Source organism: Esox lucius, chromosome 9, assembly GCF_011004845.1.
Source record: "Esox lucius isolate fEsoLuc1 chromosome 9, fEsoLuc1.pri, whole genome shotgun sequence".
NCBI lineage: Eukaryota > Metazoa > Chordata > Actinopteri > Esociformes > Esocidae > Esox > Esox lucius.
The window spans coordinates 25,329,158-25,351,035 of record NC_047577.1 but is presented as its reverse complement, the minus strand read 5'-3'; the positions used below and the strand labels follow the sequence as shown (position 1 = coordinate 25,351,035).

Below are 21,878 nucleotides of genomic sequence, written 5' to 3'. Positions count from 1 at the left end.
CTAATATATTTCAATGATTGCTTTTATTTTGAAAAACAAATCTGAGTTAGCGCTGTTAGCATAATATCCTGCTGCTAGAAGAACGGTCTGTGGAATCTTGAATGTAAAAATGATTTCACCTCGGTGGTAAAATTACCGTGTATCGCCAACATAGAATTTAAGGAATTCATGTCTTCATATTTCCAGTTAACCTTTTGTAGTAAACAGCTTTCATTTAAAAAAAAATCCAGTGCAAAGTTGGGAGTGAGGCAGGCAGACACTACGAAGTTAAGAAAAATTGTATGGTCCACATTAGGTGTCTGAAATCGTGTTACAAGATTCCAGGCATGAATATGGTAAATATATTGTAATATGTACGATTTCAGGAAAGGACGATATATAAATGTTTCGAAGTCTTAATTGGGGAGATCAACCCCCCAACCCGTAATTCGAGCTGGTCATTTGTAAAAACGAGTATTAACGTGCATTGAGAAATTAGGCTGCCTCAATGAACACTGTACCCAGCATAATATGATAAATGCCGGGCAATTCTTGAGCTAGTGCCTAGACACTCGGTTCAACTCAACGCGCATTAAAGTGAATCTCCCAAACATCTTTGTAAGCTACAATGATTGCTTATTTGTGTTAATAACAACATTGTTGTTAAGGAATTGAAAAAATTGACTATAAAATCTATACAAGTTATGTCACCATAGATATAAAAGACTCTATATAATGCTCTATTTCTATGCATTATGTAGAGTGGCCGCGCGGCCAATAACAGATGACTGAGGTTGCCTGGTAACGAAATGCGTTTCTTTGGAGTGAGGCTAGGAACAACAAAAACAGTGCTAATATGGGAACCAACATGAGCTAACTATTAGGTTTGCTAGTTCGCTAGATAACAAATGTGTCTCAGACATTTAGAAGTAGCAAGTTTTGTATATTATAAATAACGTTTTTGAATAACAGGATATAAAGCATGGAGGTAAGTCTGGCTAGTTATAACGTTACTGTTGTTGGCAAAAGGCACTTAATTGGTGCAACACATGCGCCAAAGTAAACGTATGCTGTAAATAAGTCGTATGCTGTAAATACATTTGTTAAGAAACACTTATACATCAGCAGTTTTCACGAATTAGTAGATACAAAATTTAAAAACGCATGAATTCCCATTTCATATTCCCACATTCTCCCTGCTCCACAAAATCTTCCACCTTCTCCGTGCGGGATAAGTTCACACGTAGACACATTTACCCGAACGAAGTACTTAGAAGTTATTCAACAAGATACCTACTCTAGTGCGTGGTAAAAAATAATAATTCACGACTATGTTGTAGTAGTATATACGAGGCGATAGCCCCGGGGTAAATTCCCCCCATAAAAATGTGTTGTAAAGAAGGATAAATTATGATATAATCACTGAAATGTAAAAGGGCCAATCTAAAGGTCAGTGACCAACATTGGTCACTGACCAACAAGTGGTGGCAGGTGTATACAGGTGCTGGTCGTATAATTAGAATATCATCAAAAAGTTGATTTATTTCAGTAATTCCATTCAAAAAGTGAAACTTGTATATTATATTCATTCATTACACTCAGACTGATATATTTCAAATGTTTATTTCTTTTAATTGTGATGATTATAACTAATGAAAATCCCAAATTCAGTATCTCCGAAAATTTGAATATTACTTTTAGAAATGTTGGCCAACTGAAAAGTATGAACATGAAAAGTATGAGCATGTACAGCACTCAATACTTTGGGGCTCCTTTTGCCTGAATTACTGCAGCGTGGCATGGAGTCGATAAGTCTGTGGCACTGCTCAGGTGTTATGAGAGCCCAGGTTGCTCTGATAGTGGCCTTCAGCTCTTCTGCATTGTTGAGTCTGGCGTATCGCATCTTCCTCTTCACAATACCCCATATATTTTCTATAGGGTTAAGGTAAGGCGAGTTTGCTGGCCATTTAAGAACAGGGATACCATGGTCCTTAAACCAGGTACAGGTAGCTTTGGCACTGTGTGCAGGTGCCAAGTCCTGTTGGTAAATGAAATCTGCATCTCCATCAAGTTGGTCAGCAGCAGGAAGCATGAAGTGCTCTAAAACTTCCTGGTAGACGGCTGCGTTGACCTTGGACCTCAGAAAACACAGTGGACCAACACCAGCAGATGACATGACATGGCACCCCAAACCATCACTGCCTGTGGAAACTTTACACTTGACTTCAAGCAACGTGGATTCTGTGCCTCTTTTCCAAAGGAAATGCTAAATTTACTTTCATCAGAGAACATAACTCAGCAGCAGTCCAGTCCTTTTTGTCATTAGCCCAGGCGAGACGCTTCTGACGCTGTGTCTTGTTCAAGAGTGGCTTGACACAAGGAATGTGACAGCTGAAACCCATGTCTTGCATACGTCTGTGCGTGGTGGGTCTTGAAGCACTGTTGTTAGACCTTATATATTTCATTTTATAATAGATTCTTATAGAGGTGACATACAGGTGATGGTCATATAATTAGAATATCATCAAAAAGTTGATTTATTTCAGTAATTCCATTCAAAAAGTGAAACTTGTATAATGTATACATTCATTCCACACAGACTGATATATTTCAAGTGTTTATTTCTTTTAATTTTGATGATTTAATGAAAAACCCAAATTCAGTGTCTCAGAAAATTAGAATATTGTGAAAAGGTCCAATATTGAAGACACCTTGTGACACACTCTAATCAGCTAATTTACCCAAAACAACTGCAAAGGCCTTTAAATGGTCTCCCAGTCTAGTTCTGTAGGCAACACAATCATGGGGAAGACTGCTAACTTGACAGCTGTCCAAAAGACGACCATTGACACCTTGCACAAGGAGGGCAAGACACAAAAGGTCATAGCTAAAGAGACTGGCTGTTCACAGAGCTCTGTGTCCAAGCACATTAATAGAGAGGCGAAGGGATGGAAATGATGAGGTAGAAAAAAGTATACATGCAATAGGGATAACCGCACCCTGGAGAGGATTGTGAAAAAAAAAAACATTGAAAAATGTGGGGGAGATTCACAAAGAGTGGACTGCAGCTGGAGTCAGTGCTTCAAGAACTACCACGCACAGACGTATGCAAGACATGTGTTTCAGCTGTCACATTCCTTGTGTCAAGCCACTCTTGAACAAGACACAGCGTAAGAAGGACTAGAACACAAAAAGGACTAGACTGCTGCTGAGTTATGTTCTCTGATGAAAGTACATTTTGCATTTCCTCTGGAAATCAAGGTCTCAGAGTCTGGAGGAAGAGAGGAGGGGCATAGAATCCATGTTGCTTGAAGTCCAGTGTAAAGTTTCCACAGGCAGTGATGGTTTGGGGTGCCATGTCATCTGCTGGTGTTGGTCCACTGTGTTTTCTGAGGTCCAAGGTCAACGCAGCCATCTACCAGGAAGTTTTAGAGCACTTCATGCTGCTGACCAACATTATAGAGATGCAGATTTCATTTTCCAACAGGACTTGGCACCTGCACACATTGCCAAAGCTACCAGTACCTGGTTTAAGGACCATGGTATCCCTGTTCTTAATTGGCCAGCAAACTCGCCTGACCTTAACCCTATAGAAAATCTATGGGGTATTGTGAAGAGGAAGATGCGATTCGCCAGACCCAACAATGCAGAAGAGCTGAAGGCCACTATCAGAGCAACCTGGGCTCTCATAACACCTGAGCAGTGCCACAGACTGATCGACTCCATGCCACGCCGCATTGCTGCAGTAATTCAGGCAAAAGGAGCCCCAACTAAGTATTGAGTGCTGTACATGCTCATACATACACTTCTGTGAGATTCCGTACTTTTGAAATGCTTTTTGTTACGTGGATCAAAATTACAGTTACAGTATATCACAGAACTTTTTGGCCACTGTGATGGTAATTCCATTGATAGGAACTCTTAATAGAAGTAAGTACAGAGACAAAATTCTCTTGGCACAATTAACAGTTTATTTTATATTTGCAAATGGAGAGATGCGTTCTAAGCCTATCAAAACAGGCCTGTGAGGAATCTCTGAGGTAAATACATGAACAGTCAGTATTTATTACAGTTAAAAGGGGTGTGGTAAGATGCTGCCCAGCTGTCTTATGTCACATAGGTTTTACCCAAAGGGCAGGCTGTCCCCCCCACCTTATCCTTCCTGCCCTAGGTGTTTACTGTTGTGTTTACCCAAATAGGCCAATTGCCCCTACTTCCCCCAAGGGCGACATTCCTAAGGAACAAAGGACAGCTACCCTTATTGGTTTAGGCAGATTAACAGATGGTCAGAGTACCTAATAATCTTCTAAATATTATGCAGACGTGTGTCACAAACAAAAACCAGAGTTACATACCCATCCATCCATCCATCCATCATCTTCCGCTTATCCGGGGCCGGGTCGCGGGGGCAGCAGTCTAAGCAGGGATGCCCAGACTTCCCTCTCCCCAGACACTTCCTCCAGCTCTTCCGGGGGGACACCGAGGCGTTCCCAGGCCAGCCGGGAGACATAGTCCCTCCAGCGTGTCCTAGGTCTTCCCCGGGGTCTCTTCCCGGTGGGACGGGACCGGAACACCTTCCCAGGAAGGCGTTCCGGAGGCATCCGAAACAGATGCCCAAGCCACCTCAGCTGACCCCTCTCGATGTGGAGGAGCAGCGGCTCTACTCTGAGCTCCTCCCGGGTGACCGAGCTTCTCACCCTATCTCTAAGGGATCGCCCAGCCACCCTGCGGAGAAAGCTCATTTCGGCCGCCTGTATCCGGGATCTTGTCCTTTCGGTCATGACCCAAAGCTCATGACCATAGGTGAGAGTAGGAACGTAGATTGACCGGTAAATCGAGAGCTTCGCCTTGCGAAGGACCTGACAGCCCTTAGCAAAGGACCCAGGACCCCATATTCCCGAAGCACCCTCCACAGGATGCCGCGAGAGACACAGTCGAATGCCTTCTCCAAATCCACAAAACACATGTGGATTGGTTGGGCAAACTCCCATGAACCCTCCATCACCCTGTAGAGGGTATAGAGCTGGTCCAGTGTTCCACGGCCTGGACAAAAACCACACTGTTCCTCCTGAATCCGAGCTTCTACTATCGGCCGTATTCTCCTCTCCAGAACCCTGGCATAGACTTTCCCGGGGAGGCTGAGAAGTGTGATCCCCCTATAGTTGGAACACACCCTCCGGTCCCCCTTCTTAAAAAGAGGGACCACCACCGTGGTCTGCCATCCCAGAGGCACTGTCCCCGACTGCCACGCGATGTTGCACAGGCGTGACAGCCAAGACAGCCCCACAACATCCAGAGACTTGAGGTACTCAGGGCGGATCTCATCCACCCCCGGTGCCTTGCCACCGAGGAGTTTCTTAACCACCTCTGTGACTTCAGCCCGGGTGATGGACGAGTCCACCTCTGAGCCCTCATCCTCTGCTTCCTCAATGGAAGACGTGACGGCGGGATTGAGGAGATCCTCGAAGTACTCCTTCCACCGCCCGACGACATCTCCAGTTGAGGTCAACAGCTGCCCACCTCTACTGTAAATAGCGTTGGTAGGGCACTGTTTCCCTCTCCTGAGGCGCCGAATGGTTTGCCAGAATCTCTTCGAGGCCAGCCGATAGTCCTTCTCCATGGCCTCACCGAACTCCTCCCAGGCCCGAGTTTTTGCCTCCACAACCACCCGGGCTCCGAGCGGCCACTTCGACAATGGCGGTGGAGAACATGGTCCACTCGGACTCAATATCTCCAGCCTCCCTCGGGATCCAGTCGAAGCTCTGCCGGAGGTGGGAGTTAAAGATCTCTCTGACAGGAGACTCGGCCAGACGTTCCCAGCAGACCCTTACAGTACGCTTGGGCCTGCCGAGTCTGTCCAGCTTCCTCCCCTGCCATCGGATCCAACTCACAACCAGGTGGTGATCAGTTGACAGCTCCACCCCTCTCTTCACCCGAGTGTCCAAGACATACGGCCGCAGGTCAGATGAAACAACAACAAAGTCGATCATCGACCTGCGGCCTAGGGTGTCCTGGTGCCACGTGCACTGATGGACACCCTTATGCTTGAACATGGTGTTCGTTATGGACAAAAAAAAAGTCCAATAACTGAACACCACTCGGGTTCAGATCAGGGGGGCCGTTCCTCCCAATCACACCCCTCCAGGTGTCACTGTCGTTGCCCACGTGGGCGTTGAAGTCCCCTGGTAGAACGATAGAGTCCCCAGTCGGAGCACTTTCCAGCACCCCTCCCAGAGACTCCAAGAAGGTCGGGTACTCTGCACTGCCGTTCGGCCCGTAGGCACAAACAACAGTGAGAGACCTATCCCGACCCGTAGGCGCATGGTAACTGATCCTCTCTGCACCGGCCCCTTATGGTCCCTCCTGTGGGTGGTGAGCCCGGCCGGGCCCCATGGGGAAAGGCCTGGCCACCAGGCGCTCGCGAACGAGTTACATAACAAGTAATAGAAAAGCAGACATTTCTCAAATGTACATTAGTTCAAGAATTTCCATAACATCACAAACATTTCCTCTTCGATCTCCATTGTTTTGTTGTCTCCCTGAGCCACACTCATTTTCTTACTTTTCGCTTGTATGCCTCTCTTCGCTGTCTCTATCTCTCTCTTCACTCACACGCTGTCTAGATGTGCACACACGTCACGTGGTATACTCCATGGGGTATGTTTATGTAGTGGACCTGTGCGCTCATACATGCATGTGCCAGGGCAACTGGCCAATGACACATGATCATTATATAGTGATTTCAAGCGAGCTCTTAATCGAACACAACTAAGCCACACAGCCAACGGATGCATCGCTCCACAAAATAAATTGAATTTTCAATTTTGATATTGCACAACGTGATATTGCGATAGCGGTATTGAGTCAATATATCTTACACCCCTAGATGAGACCCAGGATGGTTGTGTCCTCTGCAAATTTAAGCATGGTGTTGGAGCTGTGTGTGGCCACGCAGTCATGCGTGAACAGAAAGTACAGAACCTGCAGAGCTCCGGTGCTCAGGGTCAGTGTAGAGGAGGTGAGGTTGCCCATTCTCACCACCTGGGGCCTGCCTTTATGGAAGTCCAGGACAAGTGTTGAATGTAGAGCTGAAAGACAAGAACAGCATCCTCATGTATATGTTGCCTTTTTCCAGGTGGGAGTGGGCAGTGTGTCGTCAGGGCGATGGCATCCTCTGTAGATCTATTGGGGCGGTATGCAAATTGAAAGGAGTCCAAGGTGTAAGGAAGGTTGGAGCAGATGTGAGTTCTGACCAGTCGCTCAAAGCACTTTATGATGATGGAGGTTTCTTCCATCACCTGCTGTCCTCTAGAAGGAGGAACAACCCAACCACAAAGTGATAGACCACTCAAACCTACAATGTGGGGCTGGTGAGCGCTGATTCGTATAACGCATCGGTTGTATCACTCACCCGAGTTCCAAAATGCACAAGAACTGTGTATCAGGAGCTTCAGAAAATAGATTTCCATGGCTAGGCATCTGTACACAAGCCTCACATCAGCATGCGCAATGCTAGGCATCTGCTGGAATGTTATAAAGCACACCGCCACTGGGCTCTGGATCAGTGGAAACGTGTTCTCTGGAGTGATGAATCACGCTTCACTATCTGGTGCCCTATACCGACTACCATCAGACCCCAGAAAAAGTTGTGGTTGATATAGCACAGGACTGAGGACGGAAAATATATGGTGCTGGAATTTCAGGTTTCAGATTCATTGACCTGAACAAGCAAAAACATTAATGTGGGCCAAAAATATAATTAATTCTTATTTAGTTCCCCTCACACAGCTTGAAGAGGACTTGCCAGCCATCAGAGTCTAGCTTCTCTCTAGGTGTCTTCCTAGGTTCCGACCCATTTGGAGAGATTTTCCTAGCCACAGTGCATCAATTCTTGTTATTCCTAGCTGTTTGGAGCTACAGGCTGGGTATCTGTATAAGCACTGGCAGGTTAAAAGGGTTTTGTAAAATATGTTTGATTGTTTGATACCAAATAAAGGTTCTGCATTAAGTAGCTTGAGATATTTCATTTTTTGTCAATAAACGCAGTAGAATATATTAAAGATATTTTCAATTAATATCTATAAATGTAAAAAATTCTATTTTGTAGGTAAGCTTTAAAATATTTTTACAAATTATAGTTGTCTTGGTAAATAATTAAGGTTGACTTAGTTGGATAATGTCTCAAAGGTTATATAAAAGAGGTTTGAGATATCTTAATTCAAAAAAATCTATATCACAGGGAAGCTGTAAAATATGCATAATAAAGATAAATTATTGATATTTGATCAAAAGAAAACATTTGAGGTAGTAAATGTCTTGAAATTTGAAAATATAATATTTATGTTTCAGATCTATAAATGAATATTCGGTTTTAAAAAACAAGACAAAGGTGTAAGTAGTTATCATATAGATGATATTGAATGGATCTGAGAGGAATATGTCAACATTTAGAAAAACCTATAAGGGAAAATGTTGATTATTTAAAAAAAAACAATGATTGTTTGTGTTGTGTTTAGTGAAAATGAAAGGTAGAGGTGTCATATAGAAAATTCTGAAGAGATTTCAGATGAATATCTCACATTTTGAAAAATAGGAAGGGAAGCTTGACATCTTTATAAAGTGTTGTTAATTATTTTCAATACCTTGCTATTAGCCAACTTTCCTAGATTTGACAATTGCCTGACAATTTCTTTTGTCAATTCCCAGGATAAAGGTCAGTTACCAGAAGAAGAGGATAACAGTTTTGAATTAATGGAGAAAGAATTCCAAGAGATCCTCAATGAATTGGTTGGAGAAAAGAGCCTGGGTAAATTCCGGGTTGAATATGAGAAACTGAACAACGCCTTGAAGAAGTCCCATGAGAGCGAGAAGAGGCTCATGACCAAATGCAGGGAGCTGAATGCAGAGATAGTTTCCAACTCAGTCAAAGTGGCTACTGCAATGAAGTTGTCCCAGGAAGATAAAACAACTATAACTTCAATGAAGAAGGTAAATTGGAACCTAAATAGTAAAAACATGAGTAGCTGCCACTATGTGTAAGAGGCCTACAGTCTAAGGTTAGGGTGAAGCTATTGCTTTTTTTTTTTGCCTCATGTGTGTCATGTGCTACTCTACTGTATGTAATTTATTTCAATGTCCCAAATTGTTCATAGTTTACAGTACCAGTTCAAATGTATATCTTAATTTTTTGCTATTTTCCACATTATAGAATAATAGTGAAGACATCAAAACTATATATCACACATTGAATCATGTAGTAACCAAAAATGTGTTAAACAGATCAAAATACATCTCATATTGTAGATTCTTTAAAGTAACCACATTTTGCCTAGATAACAGCTGGTTGAGAGAATGCCAAGAGTGTGCACAGCTGTCATCAAGGCAAAGGGTGGTTACTTTGAAGAATCTAAAATATAAATGTATTTTGATTTGTTTAACACTTTCTTGGGTACTGTGTGATTCCATATGTGTTATTTAATAGTTTTGATGTCCTAATTATTATTCCACAATGTAGGAAATAGTAAAAATAAAGAAATATCTTTGAATGAGTAGATCTGTGTCAAAATATATATGACAATTGAAAAGCCTGTTGAACTCTTTGTTTTTTTAGGAAATTGAAAAAGCTTGGAAAATGGTTGATACAGCCCACGATGAAGAGCTCAGAGCAAGAGAGACAATTCAAACTTTGAAAAATGATATTTCAAATCTTACAAAACTTGTTGAACAAAGAGCTGGCTTGTCCATGGGTCAAGAACACAAGTGAGTTGATTTGTAAATCTGTTTGTAAATTTGTTTACAATTTGATTTAACTTATTCACTAGATATTACAGAGCTCAGTTGTGCTCTATTTATTCTGCCCATCTCAAATGTTTATGAAGGCTTAAACATTTGTCCTGGTGTACCATTAATTGATTTTGTGCTGGTAAAAAAAACAAGATCAGTGTATGGTTCTGTGTTATTGTCATACTGAAGGTCTACATCTTCATAATCTCTTTTACAGAGTAAGTGATCTGATGAAAATCAAAGAGGAGCTAAACAAGGAAAGAGATGAACTGCTTACAGAAGTTGTGACACTGCGAAATATTCTAACAAAGGCCACCGCAAGTCAACAAGAAATGGAAGTTGAGAAACAAAAGGCAATAGAAACCGTATCTCAGGTAATGCAGACACTTTATCAAAATTTTGGTGAAAGGTGAAAGGTATTCCTATTTTTCATAATTTAATAATTTTATATATAGACAGTATACTGTATAATAGATAACGGTAAACTATCTGACAGGTACACCTAATTATTGTTAGGTTGTAGTATGGCCATACACCTTGCACCTTGTTTGTAATTCCCAGTCAGTTTCAAATTGTTTTGTTAGCATCATGTGCTCTTCAAGTGTGTCCACAAGTCTTGGCACATTAACTCATTCCAGTGTCACTATAATGGGGAACAACTGAAGGTAAGCAGAATGTGTCCCGAATATTAATCCAGGTTGTAATATCCCTTTAAATATGTTTAAAACAGCTCCAGCAAGACATCCAGGTTTGTCAGAATGAGTGCTCACGCGAGACACGGAGGAAGGAGAAGCTGGAGAAGGAAGTGAAGCAGCTGCAGATGGATCTGGAGGCAAAGCAGTCAGATATCAATGTGCTGAATATGCAGAGCCAGCGCGGTAAAGAGGACCAGCAGAGGTTAGAGCAACAGCTACGGGAGCAAAAGGTGAGGCTTTTGACGAAGGGTGAGGCCTGTATCAAACCCCTGTTAAACCTCTGTCGTTTTCCTCCCTTTCCCCTGCCATCCTCAATCGCTTCCCAGATTCTGGTCCAAGGGGGCACCAAATTGCAAACATTGCCAATCACCTACACATAGAATATAACCTTTAAATTACCCTGTAGGGAGTTTAGATTTAATGGGTCAATCTTCAGTTTATTAAGGGGTTCAAAAACCCCTTAATGAAGAAAAAAATCATGTGTTCTGTGACGTCGCCCGGCATGGCGCAGCCGGGGCCCCACCCTGGAGCCAGGCCCGGGGTTGGGGCTCGTTCGCGAGCGCCTGGTGGCCGGGCCTTTCCCCATGGGGCCCGGTCGGGCCCAGCCCGAACGAGCGACATGGGGCCGCCCTCCCGTGGGCTCACCACCCACAGGAGGGACCATAAGGGGCCGGTGCAGAGAGGATCGGGCGGCAGTCGAAGGCGGGGGCCTAGACAACCCGATCCCCGGACACGGAAACTAGCTCTAGGGACGTGGAATGTCACCTCGCTGGCGGGGAAGGAGCCTGAGATGGTGCGTGAGGTTGAGAGGTTCCGACTAGAGGTAGTCGGGATCACCTCTACGCACGGCTTGGGCTCTGGAACCACACTCCTTGAGAGAGGATGGACTCTTCACCACTCTGGAGTTGCCCATGGTGAGAGGCGGCGGGCTGGTGTGGGTTTGCTTATAGCTCCCCAGCTCTGCCGCCATGTGTTGGAGTTTACCCCGGTGAACGAGAGGGTCGTTTCCCTGCGCCTACGGGTCGGGGATAGGTCTCTCACTGTTGTTTGTGCCTATGGGCCGAACGGCAGTGCAGAGTACCCGACCTTCTTGGAGTCTCTGGGAGGGGTGCTGGAAAGTGCTCCGACTGGGGACTCTATCGTTCTACTGGGGGACTTCAACGCCCACGTGGGCAACGACAGTGACACCTGGAGGGGCGTGATTGGGAGGAATGGCCCCCCTGATCTGAACCCGAGCGGTGTTCAGTTATTGGACTTCTGTGCTAGTCACAGTTTGTCCATAACGAACACCATGTTCAAGCATAAGGGTGTCCATCAGTGCACGTGGCACCAGGACACCCTAGGCCGCAGGTCGATGATCGACTTTGTTGTCGTTTCATCTGACCTGCGGCCACATGTCTTGGACACTCGGGTGAAGAGAGGGGCGGAGCTGTCAACTGATCACCACCTGGTTGTGAGTTGGATCCGACTGCAGCCCGGGTGGTTGTGGAGGCAAAAACTCGGGCCTGGGAGGAGTTCGGTGAGGCCATGGAGAAGGACTATCGGCTGGCCTCGAAGAGATTCTGGCAAACCATCCGGCGCCTCAGGAGAGGGAAACAGTGCCCTACCAACGCTGTTTACAGTAGAGGTGGGCAGCTGTTGACCTCAACTGGGGATGTCGTCGGGTGGTGGAAGGAGTACTTCGAGGATCTCCTCAATCCCGCCGTCACGTCTTCCATTGAGGAAGCAGAGGATGAGGGCTCAGAGGTGGACTCGTCCATCACCCGGGCTGAAGTCACCGAGGTGGTTAAGAAACTCCTCGGTGGCAAGGCACCGGGGGTGGATGAGATCCGCCCTGAGTACCTCAAGTCTCTGGATGTTGTGGGGCTGTCTTGGCTGACACGCCTGTGCAACATCGCGTGGCAGTCGGGGACAGTGCCTCTGGGATGGCAGACCGGGGTGGTGGTCCCTCTTTATAAGAAGGGGGACCGGAGGGTGTGTTCCAACTATAGGGGGATCACACTTCTCAGCCTCCCCGGGAACGTCTATGCCAGGGTTCTGGAGAGGAGAATACGGCCGATAGTAGAACCTCGGATTCAGGAGGAACAGTGTGGTTTTCGTCCAGGCCGTGGAACACTGGACCAGCTCTATACCCTCTACAGGGTGATGGAGGGTTCATGGGAGTTTGCCCAACCAGTCCACATGTGTTTTGTGGATTTGGAGAAGGCATTCGACTGTGTGCCTCGCGGCATCCTGTGGAGAGTGCTTCGGGAATATGGGGTCCTGGGTCCTTTGCTAAGGGCTGTCAGGTCCCTGTACGACCGAAGCAGGAGCTTGGTCCGCATTGCCGGCAGTAAGTCAGACTTGTTCCCTGTGCATGTTGGACTCCGGCAGGGCTGCCCTTTGTCACCGGTTCTGTTCGTAATTTTTATGGACAGAATTTCTAGGCGCAGCCAGGGGCCGGAGGGTGTCAGGTTTGGGGACCACACAATTTCGTCTCTGCTCTTTGCGGATGATGTTGTCGTGTTGGCCCCTTCAAGCCAGGACCTTCAGCATGCACTTGGACGGTTTGCAGCCGAGTGTGAAGCGGTGGGGATGAAAATCAGTACCTCCAAATCCGAGGCCATGGTCCTCAGTCGGAAAAGGGTGGCTTGCCCACTTCAGGTTGGTGGAGAGTGCCTGCCTCAAGTGGAGGAGTTTAAGTATCTAGGGGTCCTGTTCACGAGTGAGGGAAGGATGGAACGGGAGATTGACAGACGGATCGGTGCAGCTTCTGCAGTAATGCGGTCGATGTATCGGTCTGTCGTGGTGAAGAAAGAGCTGAGCCGCAAGGCGAAGCTCTCGATTTACCGGTCAATCTACGTTCCTACTCTCACCTATGGTCATGAGCTTTGGGTCATGACCGAAAGGACAGGATCCCGGATACCGGCGGCGGAAATGAGCTTTCTCCGCAGCGTGGCTGGGCGATCCCTTAGAGATAGGGTGAGAAGCTCGGTCACCCGGGAGGAGCTCAGAGTAGAGCCGCTGCTCCTCCACATCGAGAGGGGTCAGCTGAGGTGGCTTGGGCATCTGTTTCGGATGCCTCTGGAACGCCTTCCTGGGAAGGTGTTCCGGTCCCGTCCCACCGGGAAGAGACCCCGGGGAAGACCTAGGACACGCTGGAGGGACTATGTCTCCTGGCTGGCCTGGGAACGCCTCGGTGTCCCCCCGGAAGAGCTGGAGGAAGTGTCTGGGGAGAGGGAAGTCTGGGCATCCCTGCTTAGACTGCTGCCCCCGCGACCCGGTCCCGGATAAGCGGAAGATTATGCTATGCTATGCTATGCTAATCTTCAGTTTAAACAATAACAAAGTGGACACCCCTACTGCTGATTTATTGAAAGGGATGGTTTGTCAAAAAATTCTATTTATTCACTTACCAAAAGTTAGTCCGGAATGGACGTAGTAAATTTTTTCCAAACATCCATTATGCAGCGCTGTCTCCGTCTGTAATTAGCATTCTTAGCAGAGTCCAAATTCATGAATGGAAACTGTTGGTCCCACTACAGCAAAGCCGCATTGCAAACGGAAAACTACTGTAAACACTCCAGACTAAGACTAGTGGTGTTGTTTAACTAAAAAAACATGACAATGTTGTATTCCTCGAAAAAATATGTAAGTTTCGCGATACATTTGTCATTTCAAATAAACAGGTTCTTCCTGTGTTTACCGGTCAGTTTTGTTCACAATTGCATCAACCCGCACGTTCTTTCAGGAAGAGGAGGTGTATACGTCACAGTAAAGAAAAGGTAGTATTCATTAGCTAGGAAACAAGTTACCTATTTCGTAATTGATATTCATCAAAGGACAGTCAAAGTTTACTTGCTTGAAAGACAAAGGAAAATACATAAATACAACCAGGAAGAATACTTTTTCCAGGGGATAGAACCTTGTTCAAACCAGAATACACAGAGGATGAATTGACAGAACTAGAGGCTAGAATTACAGCTGACGATGGTGAACCTGTTAATCCCCAACCCTTTCCCAGAATTTCTGGAGGATAATGGTGTTGCTGTGGATCATGCAATCTAATGCCAACCGAAACTATTGATTCCAATGCTGGAGACCATGAATGACCCAGTCCCTCAAGCTGAACTTGTTCCAGGATGTGTGGTTGACCCCCTCATTACTCCTGGGGTGCTGAATACTTTTTTTTTACATTCCAAAAATGGACTGGAAAAGACGTTCTTGGCCAGAGGCCCTAGCTTGCAGATGACCAGCTCTCAAAATATTAAGTAGCTACCTAACATTAGCAACCAAGTGTATGAGGCACGGCTATTTATTTGGATAGCGTATTCCATACATGGGGCAATTAAAAGTGCTTTATATTTTTATGCTTAAAAATTATTGAACAAGATTTTCCGCACACTATCCATATAACTTAGCTTTAATAAAAACAAAGTTTCGGTCCGAGGACCTTCATCAGGTTATCTTATAAAATCACAAGAGGCCATCTTAAATAGGTGACATTCCCTCACGTGGATCAATAGGTTCACACATTACATATATGTCACTCATTGACTAAATAATCAGTAAACTACATAATGGCCTACATATGGAAGTAGACTACATATGGAAGATAAAGATTACATAATACTTCGCTAAGATTACCCATAATTATAATGTGAAGATAAAACATGACTATAGACATTATCAACATGAAATAACATCAACAACCAGATCATATTATTTGGAAATTCTATTAATCCATAAAGCTATAGTGGGGCTTCTTCTAGAATATGTCCCTAAACAGGAATAAGACAGGGAACAGGACAGAACAGGATTAAAGCAAAATAGAAATCCATTCACAAGAAAGGAGGGAAGAAACACACTAGATACATTTCATGTCATCTCATAACATAACATTAAGGAGCAACTCATCAATCAAGCCCTTAGGTGTCAGGGACTGTAAAGTAAAAATCCAAGTAGCTTCACATCTTTTTAACAGTAGATCATGATCACCCCCTCTACGTGGTGGACTGACTTTTTCAATGCCACAAAACCGTAAAGCTGAAATATCATGTTTTTCATAATTGAAATGTACAGCTACTGGATAGTTTCAATATTTTCTAGGTTTTTAACTTTTATGTTCACTTATATGTTGTTTTAGCCTATATACCTATATACACTAAATCACATGGACAGCGTGTCATATACTCAACATGAGTGGAAGCACATGTGATAACACTTTTTATGGGAAATATTTTGTTTGTATGGGGATGGGCAAAACTGGTGGTTTTGTAAGTGTTATTGCATTGTGCACAGCCATGGCAGTGATAACTTCCATCAGGTAGGGCTTAAAAGTCTCTGTTCTGGAGCTTGTGTAGGCTTGTGATGTGCAAAGTCAGCATGGACCAAAAGTTCTCTCAGGTTTTTCCCTCTTTTGTATACAAAAAGGCTGATCTTTAAAAATCTGATCTGATCTATAAAAATATGAGCTAGTTTAGGGTCCGATTAAAAAATATGCCAATGTTTCCTAAAAACTGGTTTTATGACATGTGAATGAGGGGAATAAGAAGTGATGCAAGTTACCGAATATCTCTGGTCCTTTTTTGCGCTTTTCTCCAACAATTCTGAGCGAGATTTGCTAAGTGCCCCTTCATAAGCCATCTGAATCCATTAAGAAGGGTACCCACGCTGCAAAAATCTAGCCAGCATTTCAGTAGATTTTTCATAAAATCTTTGTCTCAAGATTACAACCAACCGGAGTTTGAAGAACCCAAGACTGAGGGCTGGCTGTGTGACACCTTGGATGACAACGCTGAAGCCTTCGATGGAATCCCGGACCTCGATAGCTCGATTCCACCAGCATACCCAACATCAAAACTACAATTGGCTTGACCGGTTTGGTTATCAGCTAGGACCTGTTATACCTTTCAAATGCTGACAAGAGTTATCACAAAATGGACAAACGCCTGGCACCACATGTTTTAAATATCATGAAAGCAACATTGGGTATGATTCTGGAAAACGTTGTTGTGGCTATTCTCCACAAAGCATGCATCAGATGTGAAGTGGACCACACGAGCCAGAGAAGACATTCTTGTCTCGACCCACCTGATTTTTTGTTCGTGACCCATTATGATGACATTGTGGAGACAGTTTTAACACCGCGACTGAAACGTGCTGGTCATGGCTTTCAATGCATCAGGGTTTCACGCACCGCTGACTGTTCTTGTGGCCGGCGAGAACTTTCTGCATGAGCTCAAGTTGGGCCGAGTGAGACCGAGTGAGACCGAGTGAGACCAGGGATGAATACATGGATACATTTAATGAGGAAGCTGTATGCGACGCAGTAGCGTCTTGGTGCGACGAAAGCAAAGAGACTGCTGTCTAAGGATGGGTAACTTCAGTTGTTGTGTTTACATGTATCTAAACAAATCCTATGTGGATTTAGTTGATGCACAAAGTTATCAAGAGTGGTATTGATGGTTGTAGACCTTATAATAACCAAGACCATGTCAGTATAAAGCATTTTAATTATCTGAACAATCATATAGAAACGGTTAGGAACACATCTGATGATTGCAATTGTTGTCAAACGGTGTTGAATCAAAGGCTCTAAACAACTTCATGTATGAACTTCTAACATTAACATATATTGTCGTTGGATTGGTGCACATTGACAGTTTTATAGGAAGTTACACAAAAAAATCCATTTAATTTCATTATAATTTGGAGTTTATGGCTATGTATGTAGACGGTCAGCAATTTCCTAGCAAACCATTCCAACCAAATTACACAACGGGTTCAGCAGTGCGTGAATTTTACCAATTGGGCTTAGCTTCCGGAAAACACCTAAAGGACCAAGCCCTGGCTATTGACAGGTCTGACTTCTTACACGGCCCTTTATGCATTCGACTGCGCGCCTGATGAGGAATGTGGTCAGCACCTATCCTTGATCAAGTCAGGGAATGTACAACTTGAGGATGAGGTTCAGACAACCACTGCCCCACACAATTTATGTGGTTGTTTATTACATTTTTGACTCCATTGTCGAAGTGTCAAACCGGCGACAAGTCAGTGTTGACTACTAGTAGGAAAACGGTGTGGAAATTAATAGTGCAGAGTTGATCCGGTGTGGTAAACCAATTTTCATCTAGGACTCATTTCTATGATGTGCTGGCATGCGACCAACTACCTAGGGGACCAGTCTGAGGCGTTGCATCAATAATGATTGTTAATACACACCTGAGCAATCACCCTGGGGAGCACTGGCTGGCTATTTACATCATAGACGATGGCGTTGGAAGGTTTTATGACAGTTTTGGAAACCCCCAGAATTTTACGTATTTTCCTAAGTCAATCAGTGCCTTTCTGCAAACCTGTGAGAATGAGGAATACAGTTCAAAACGTCCAGGACATGATTTCAACCACGTGTGGACAACATTGTGTTTTCTTTCTCTATCTAATGACAAGAGGTCTGAGTTATATAACAGTTGCTGGGGGAGTGGCTAAATCATCCATGGTGTCACCAGACGTTTGTTTATATAAATTGATGTTACACCTTACAAGCTCAGTTGGAATAGCTATAAAAGGCATGTTGAGACATGCCATGGCCTCTAAAAACTCCCCCACCCCATTGGCCTTCTAGCATCAACAATTTTATTGGTTGCTGTCACACTTTTAACCAGACCAACAGGTGCAAACCCTTGAATTGCACATTATCCAAAATGTCATCAACAAGGTTAACATTTCGGTCAACAGTTTGCTTAGTCTCAGTCATGTTTACTACATCAGACCCAGTCTCAGGCCAAGGTAGACTTAAAGTCAGTGTATTTGTGTCAATACCCCCTGTCTCACAACAGTCAAAAATCTTTGTAAAATGGCAGAGTATCTTTTAGCTTTCTCATGTAAATCCATATCAGGCTGCAACAGTATATTGCGAATCATTTTCAACAGATTGTCCTTCATTGGTGCTAGTCGTTTTGGATTCTCTCAGTTTTTATAACTGATGTTGTGGCACCAGAAATAAATTCTGAGCATGATCCATTTTGTTTAACCATGCCTCGATGCAATTAGACTGGTTAGGAACGGTACTGCAATGTTTAGTAACGGTAGTAGAAAACCAGATTGGTTGTTGGTTTTTCTTTTCTGCGACTGAAGTGTTCTTTCTATGTATATAGTGTTGGTTTTTTGTCTCTTTACTTATCGGAGCTGAGATTCTATTAAGGGTATATTTCCACACCTTAGATTAAGAGCTATTTCACAGAATGATAGAATGAGATCGGTGGAAGCTGATTCTAAAATAACTTTTCGTTGACTTGCCGTTGCCTTGAATAGCATCTTCAAAAGTGGTGCATTTCTACAAAAGTGTTAGACATGATAGAACTTTCTTAGGAATGTACACAACAGGCCAATCCCCTGAAAACAACCCCATTCTCAGACCGTAGTCTTCTGGTGTTGTAGCTTAATAGTAGTTTGTGTTGAAGTTAATAGTTCTACTAGATTTGCCTTTTACAAATATGTTTTGGACAAGATAAATTGGACTCAGGTTACAGTGGTGTGAATATTGTGTGAAAACTCTCTCCATCTCCAAAACTCTTTGATGCACTTTTCATTAAATCGTCAACAATTCAAATGTTGTTTTTCTGAATCAGTAGCAGATTGTCATCACACAGCGATGTTGGTGGACCTTCTATAAAAGTAATCTCCCTCACCTTTAAAATTTCGTCATACAGCTGTTACCAACATGAATAAACCCAGACGATATTCAGAATTTCTTTGGAGAAAACGTCAGCATTATCCACCAACATCTTCCCAAAATATGTTTTACCCGAGTTACTGGGGCCACTAATGACACAGCTGAAGGGGTGTTGAAGTCGTGGGTCAAAGCCGCTATCCATCCTAGAATGTGATTTAGTACCCGTAAGGCCTTGTGCTGTAATTGGGGGAAAGAACACGCTTGTTATACACAACTCTGAAACACTTGGGCACAACTCGGTTCTTCAATGTGAATGTTCTTTTATCTCTCGCAATTGTGTCTGCATTAACAAAGACGTGATCATCATCACCACCCTCGCTTTGTACAGTTATCAACCAGTTGTGTTAGCGTCTCAAAATTAACAATTGTTGTGTTGTAGCTGTTGAGTGTAATGCCTTTTGCTTTGAGACAGGTCAGACCTTTAACAGTTTTGTAACCATGTCTTTGGCCCCGCACTAACAAATTGTGCGATGCTGTCACCATCTGGTAACTCATCGGTCAAGTCACCCATGAATGGTCCCCGTGTGGGCACCCAATCCCTGTGGTGTGTGACAAAGATCAATGTCTGTTTAGAGTATATGTCAATCCAACTTCTACAAGAGTGAATACAACTCGAGTCTAGCATAAGCGGTTGTGAACGCGGCAATAAAAATGTTGCCGTTACGTGGTTTGATTGGTGTCTGTTTTGTGTAACGCCACTGTACCATCGCAACTGTGTCTGAAATGAAAGGGAAATAACCAACTTCTATTTCACTGGAAAAAAGGTAGTGGTTAAACTCCTCCAGATCTGTAATTAACATTGTGTTCATAAGGTTAGACCCATTGTACCGCAAAGACTATTAATTGCTTATTTAGCCAAAGATTGCCTAGCACTGTTTACAACAATGTTTTGCTTGTCAAGCTGCACACCCTCTTTCTCATGATAATCACGGATATACTCGTCTTTAGCATCATTGTAAACAAAAGATGGCGGAAAGCCACTAGCTTCCTGCTTGTGCTTCAGGAATGTTCTCATGTAATCTGCAAAAAGAATATCTGATGTTCTGGTGAAATCCCAGACTTCTAATATTTTTCACAATGCGATAACCTTTCTCAACAGCCTTAAGCAGCTCAATAGAAACCCAGGTACCAGTTAAAGATCTTTCTGAATCAGTTACCTTGTTTTCAGACAGACCAGCTTACCGCCAACGCTGTGCGGTAAAATGGAGTGATAAAGACCTTTCGGCAGACACACCGTAGCCCTAACAATACCAAAGTAGGTGTCTAGCGGTTTGAAATCTCGAAAGATTATGTTTGGATGCCCAATCTTTTTTTGTCTTGTTGCAGAATGGGTAAAGACTACAAACATCATTATACTGGATAGTCTCCCCTTCTTGAGTTGTAAACTTCAAATGAATTGCGTTGGTACGTCCGCCTAAAAGAGCATCCCGAGGGTCAAGGCGCTCTGGAGCATTAAAGGACTTCAAGAAAACTTTGACATCTGCGGATATGTTTTTAAGCTGATTCCACTCACACTCCCATATGTATTGAACATGAACGTTGTGTTGTTCTTTTAAAGCTTCAAGCTTTGTCAGCCATTTTTGGTGCATCAACCCATACTAAATCTTTGTCACCGGGTTGGTGCTTGTTGAACAATGACACTTTGGGTGACAGTGCCAGAAACAGACTAAACATTTGTAGACTGTGCACACATGCACAGATTTTCATTTCACCCCGGTTCAGGGCGTGCTGTATTGATACATTCTCATCATAGGCCACATATTCAAGCCATTGGATTGAGCAGTTTGAGAATGCCTTCTGACAATGAATGTAGTTGTCTGAGAGGACCAATGCAATTGTGTCCTTGGTGAGGAATCTGTTGCAAAAGACTTTCATGCCAGCCGAAGCAATCGTAATTGACCGGAATGGGTCAACACCACCACACTCCAGGAACTTGAGTCTGTAGCACATACAACCCTCTCTCAAGATGACCACATCATTCACGCAGTAAGCCTTTATTTCATCATGCATGACAAAGGGGCCAGCGGAAACAATTTCGTACCATTGCAAAAACTATTTTTCTTTAGCCATCGTTGGTATTCACACCGTAGTATTGTGGTTCCAGATGGGGGTCCACATAGTTCTCATTGTCTTTTTTCTAATCCTTAAAACCCCTAGTACGTGGCAAGGCCGCCAACTTCATCGGTAGGAAGCAATGACTATCAATGTATCTCTGATTGAATGTGCTGTCTGTAAAAATCATGAGCTTGCTACCATTAGCAATAAGCGTTGTGCCAATTCCATTGTTAGCAAGGTATTGCATCAAGATGTAACCATCGAAACCTTTAGAGTTGTGTGCTATAAATGTGTAATCAGTATATTTTGGTTGCCTAAACTTTTGGAAAAAAGCAGCAAAACAACCATCTCCGGCTGAACACCACGTCTCGTTATCAAAGCTTATTGCGCACACAAAATGTGCAGTGTACACAATTCACAGAATTGGCAATTGTCCCAAAATCATAACATATTTAGCGCTCACTGGGGTCCTCTGGTTTATAGGGTTTTATGAAACACTGATGATTAATTTCAACAGCCAGATCCACGTTACAATTGGGACACATTAGCCATGCACTTGTGCGCTTTGTAGTTGGTAATACCAACGTTGTAATGACGGCCGCAATTGACACAGTATTTTTTCTGGTCACACCTGCTAACCCAACAAC

The 21,878-nt window shown here is 43.9% G+C and overlaps 1 protein-coding gene across 1 annotated transcript in view; it reads left to right on the top strand.

The window, feature by feature from the left end:
- Positions 1 to 818: 818 nt before the first annotated feature.
- The window catches only part of cfap58 (cilia and flagella associated protein 58), a 76,463-nt gene continuing 55,403 nt past the window's right edge, over positions 819 to 21,878 (top strand). Inside the window, exons 1-5 of the mRNA XM_020044459.2 lie at positions 819 to 967; positions 8,686 to 8,967; positions 9,590 to 9,738; positions 9,980 to 10,136; positions 10,493 to 10,687. Coding sequence (XP_019900018.1) covers positions 962 to 967; positions 8,686 to 8,967; positions 9,590 to 9,738; positions 9,980 to 10,136; positions 10,493 to 10,687 — 789 coding nt within the window. The 5' untranslated portion in view covers positions 819 to 961. The remainder of the gene's footprint in view (positions 968 to 8,685; positions 8,968 to 9,589; positions 9,739 to 9,979; positions 10,137 to 10,492; positions 10,688 to 21,878) is intronic.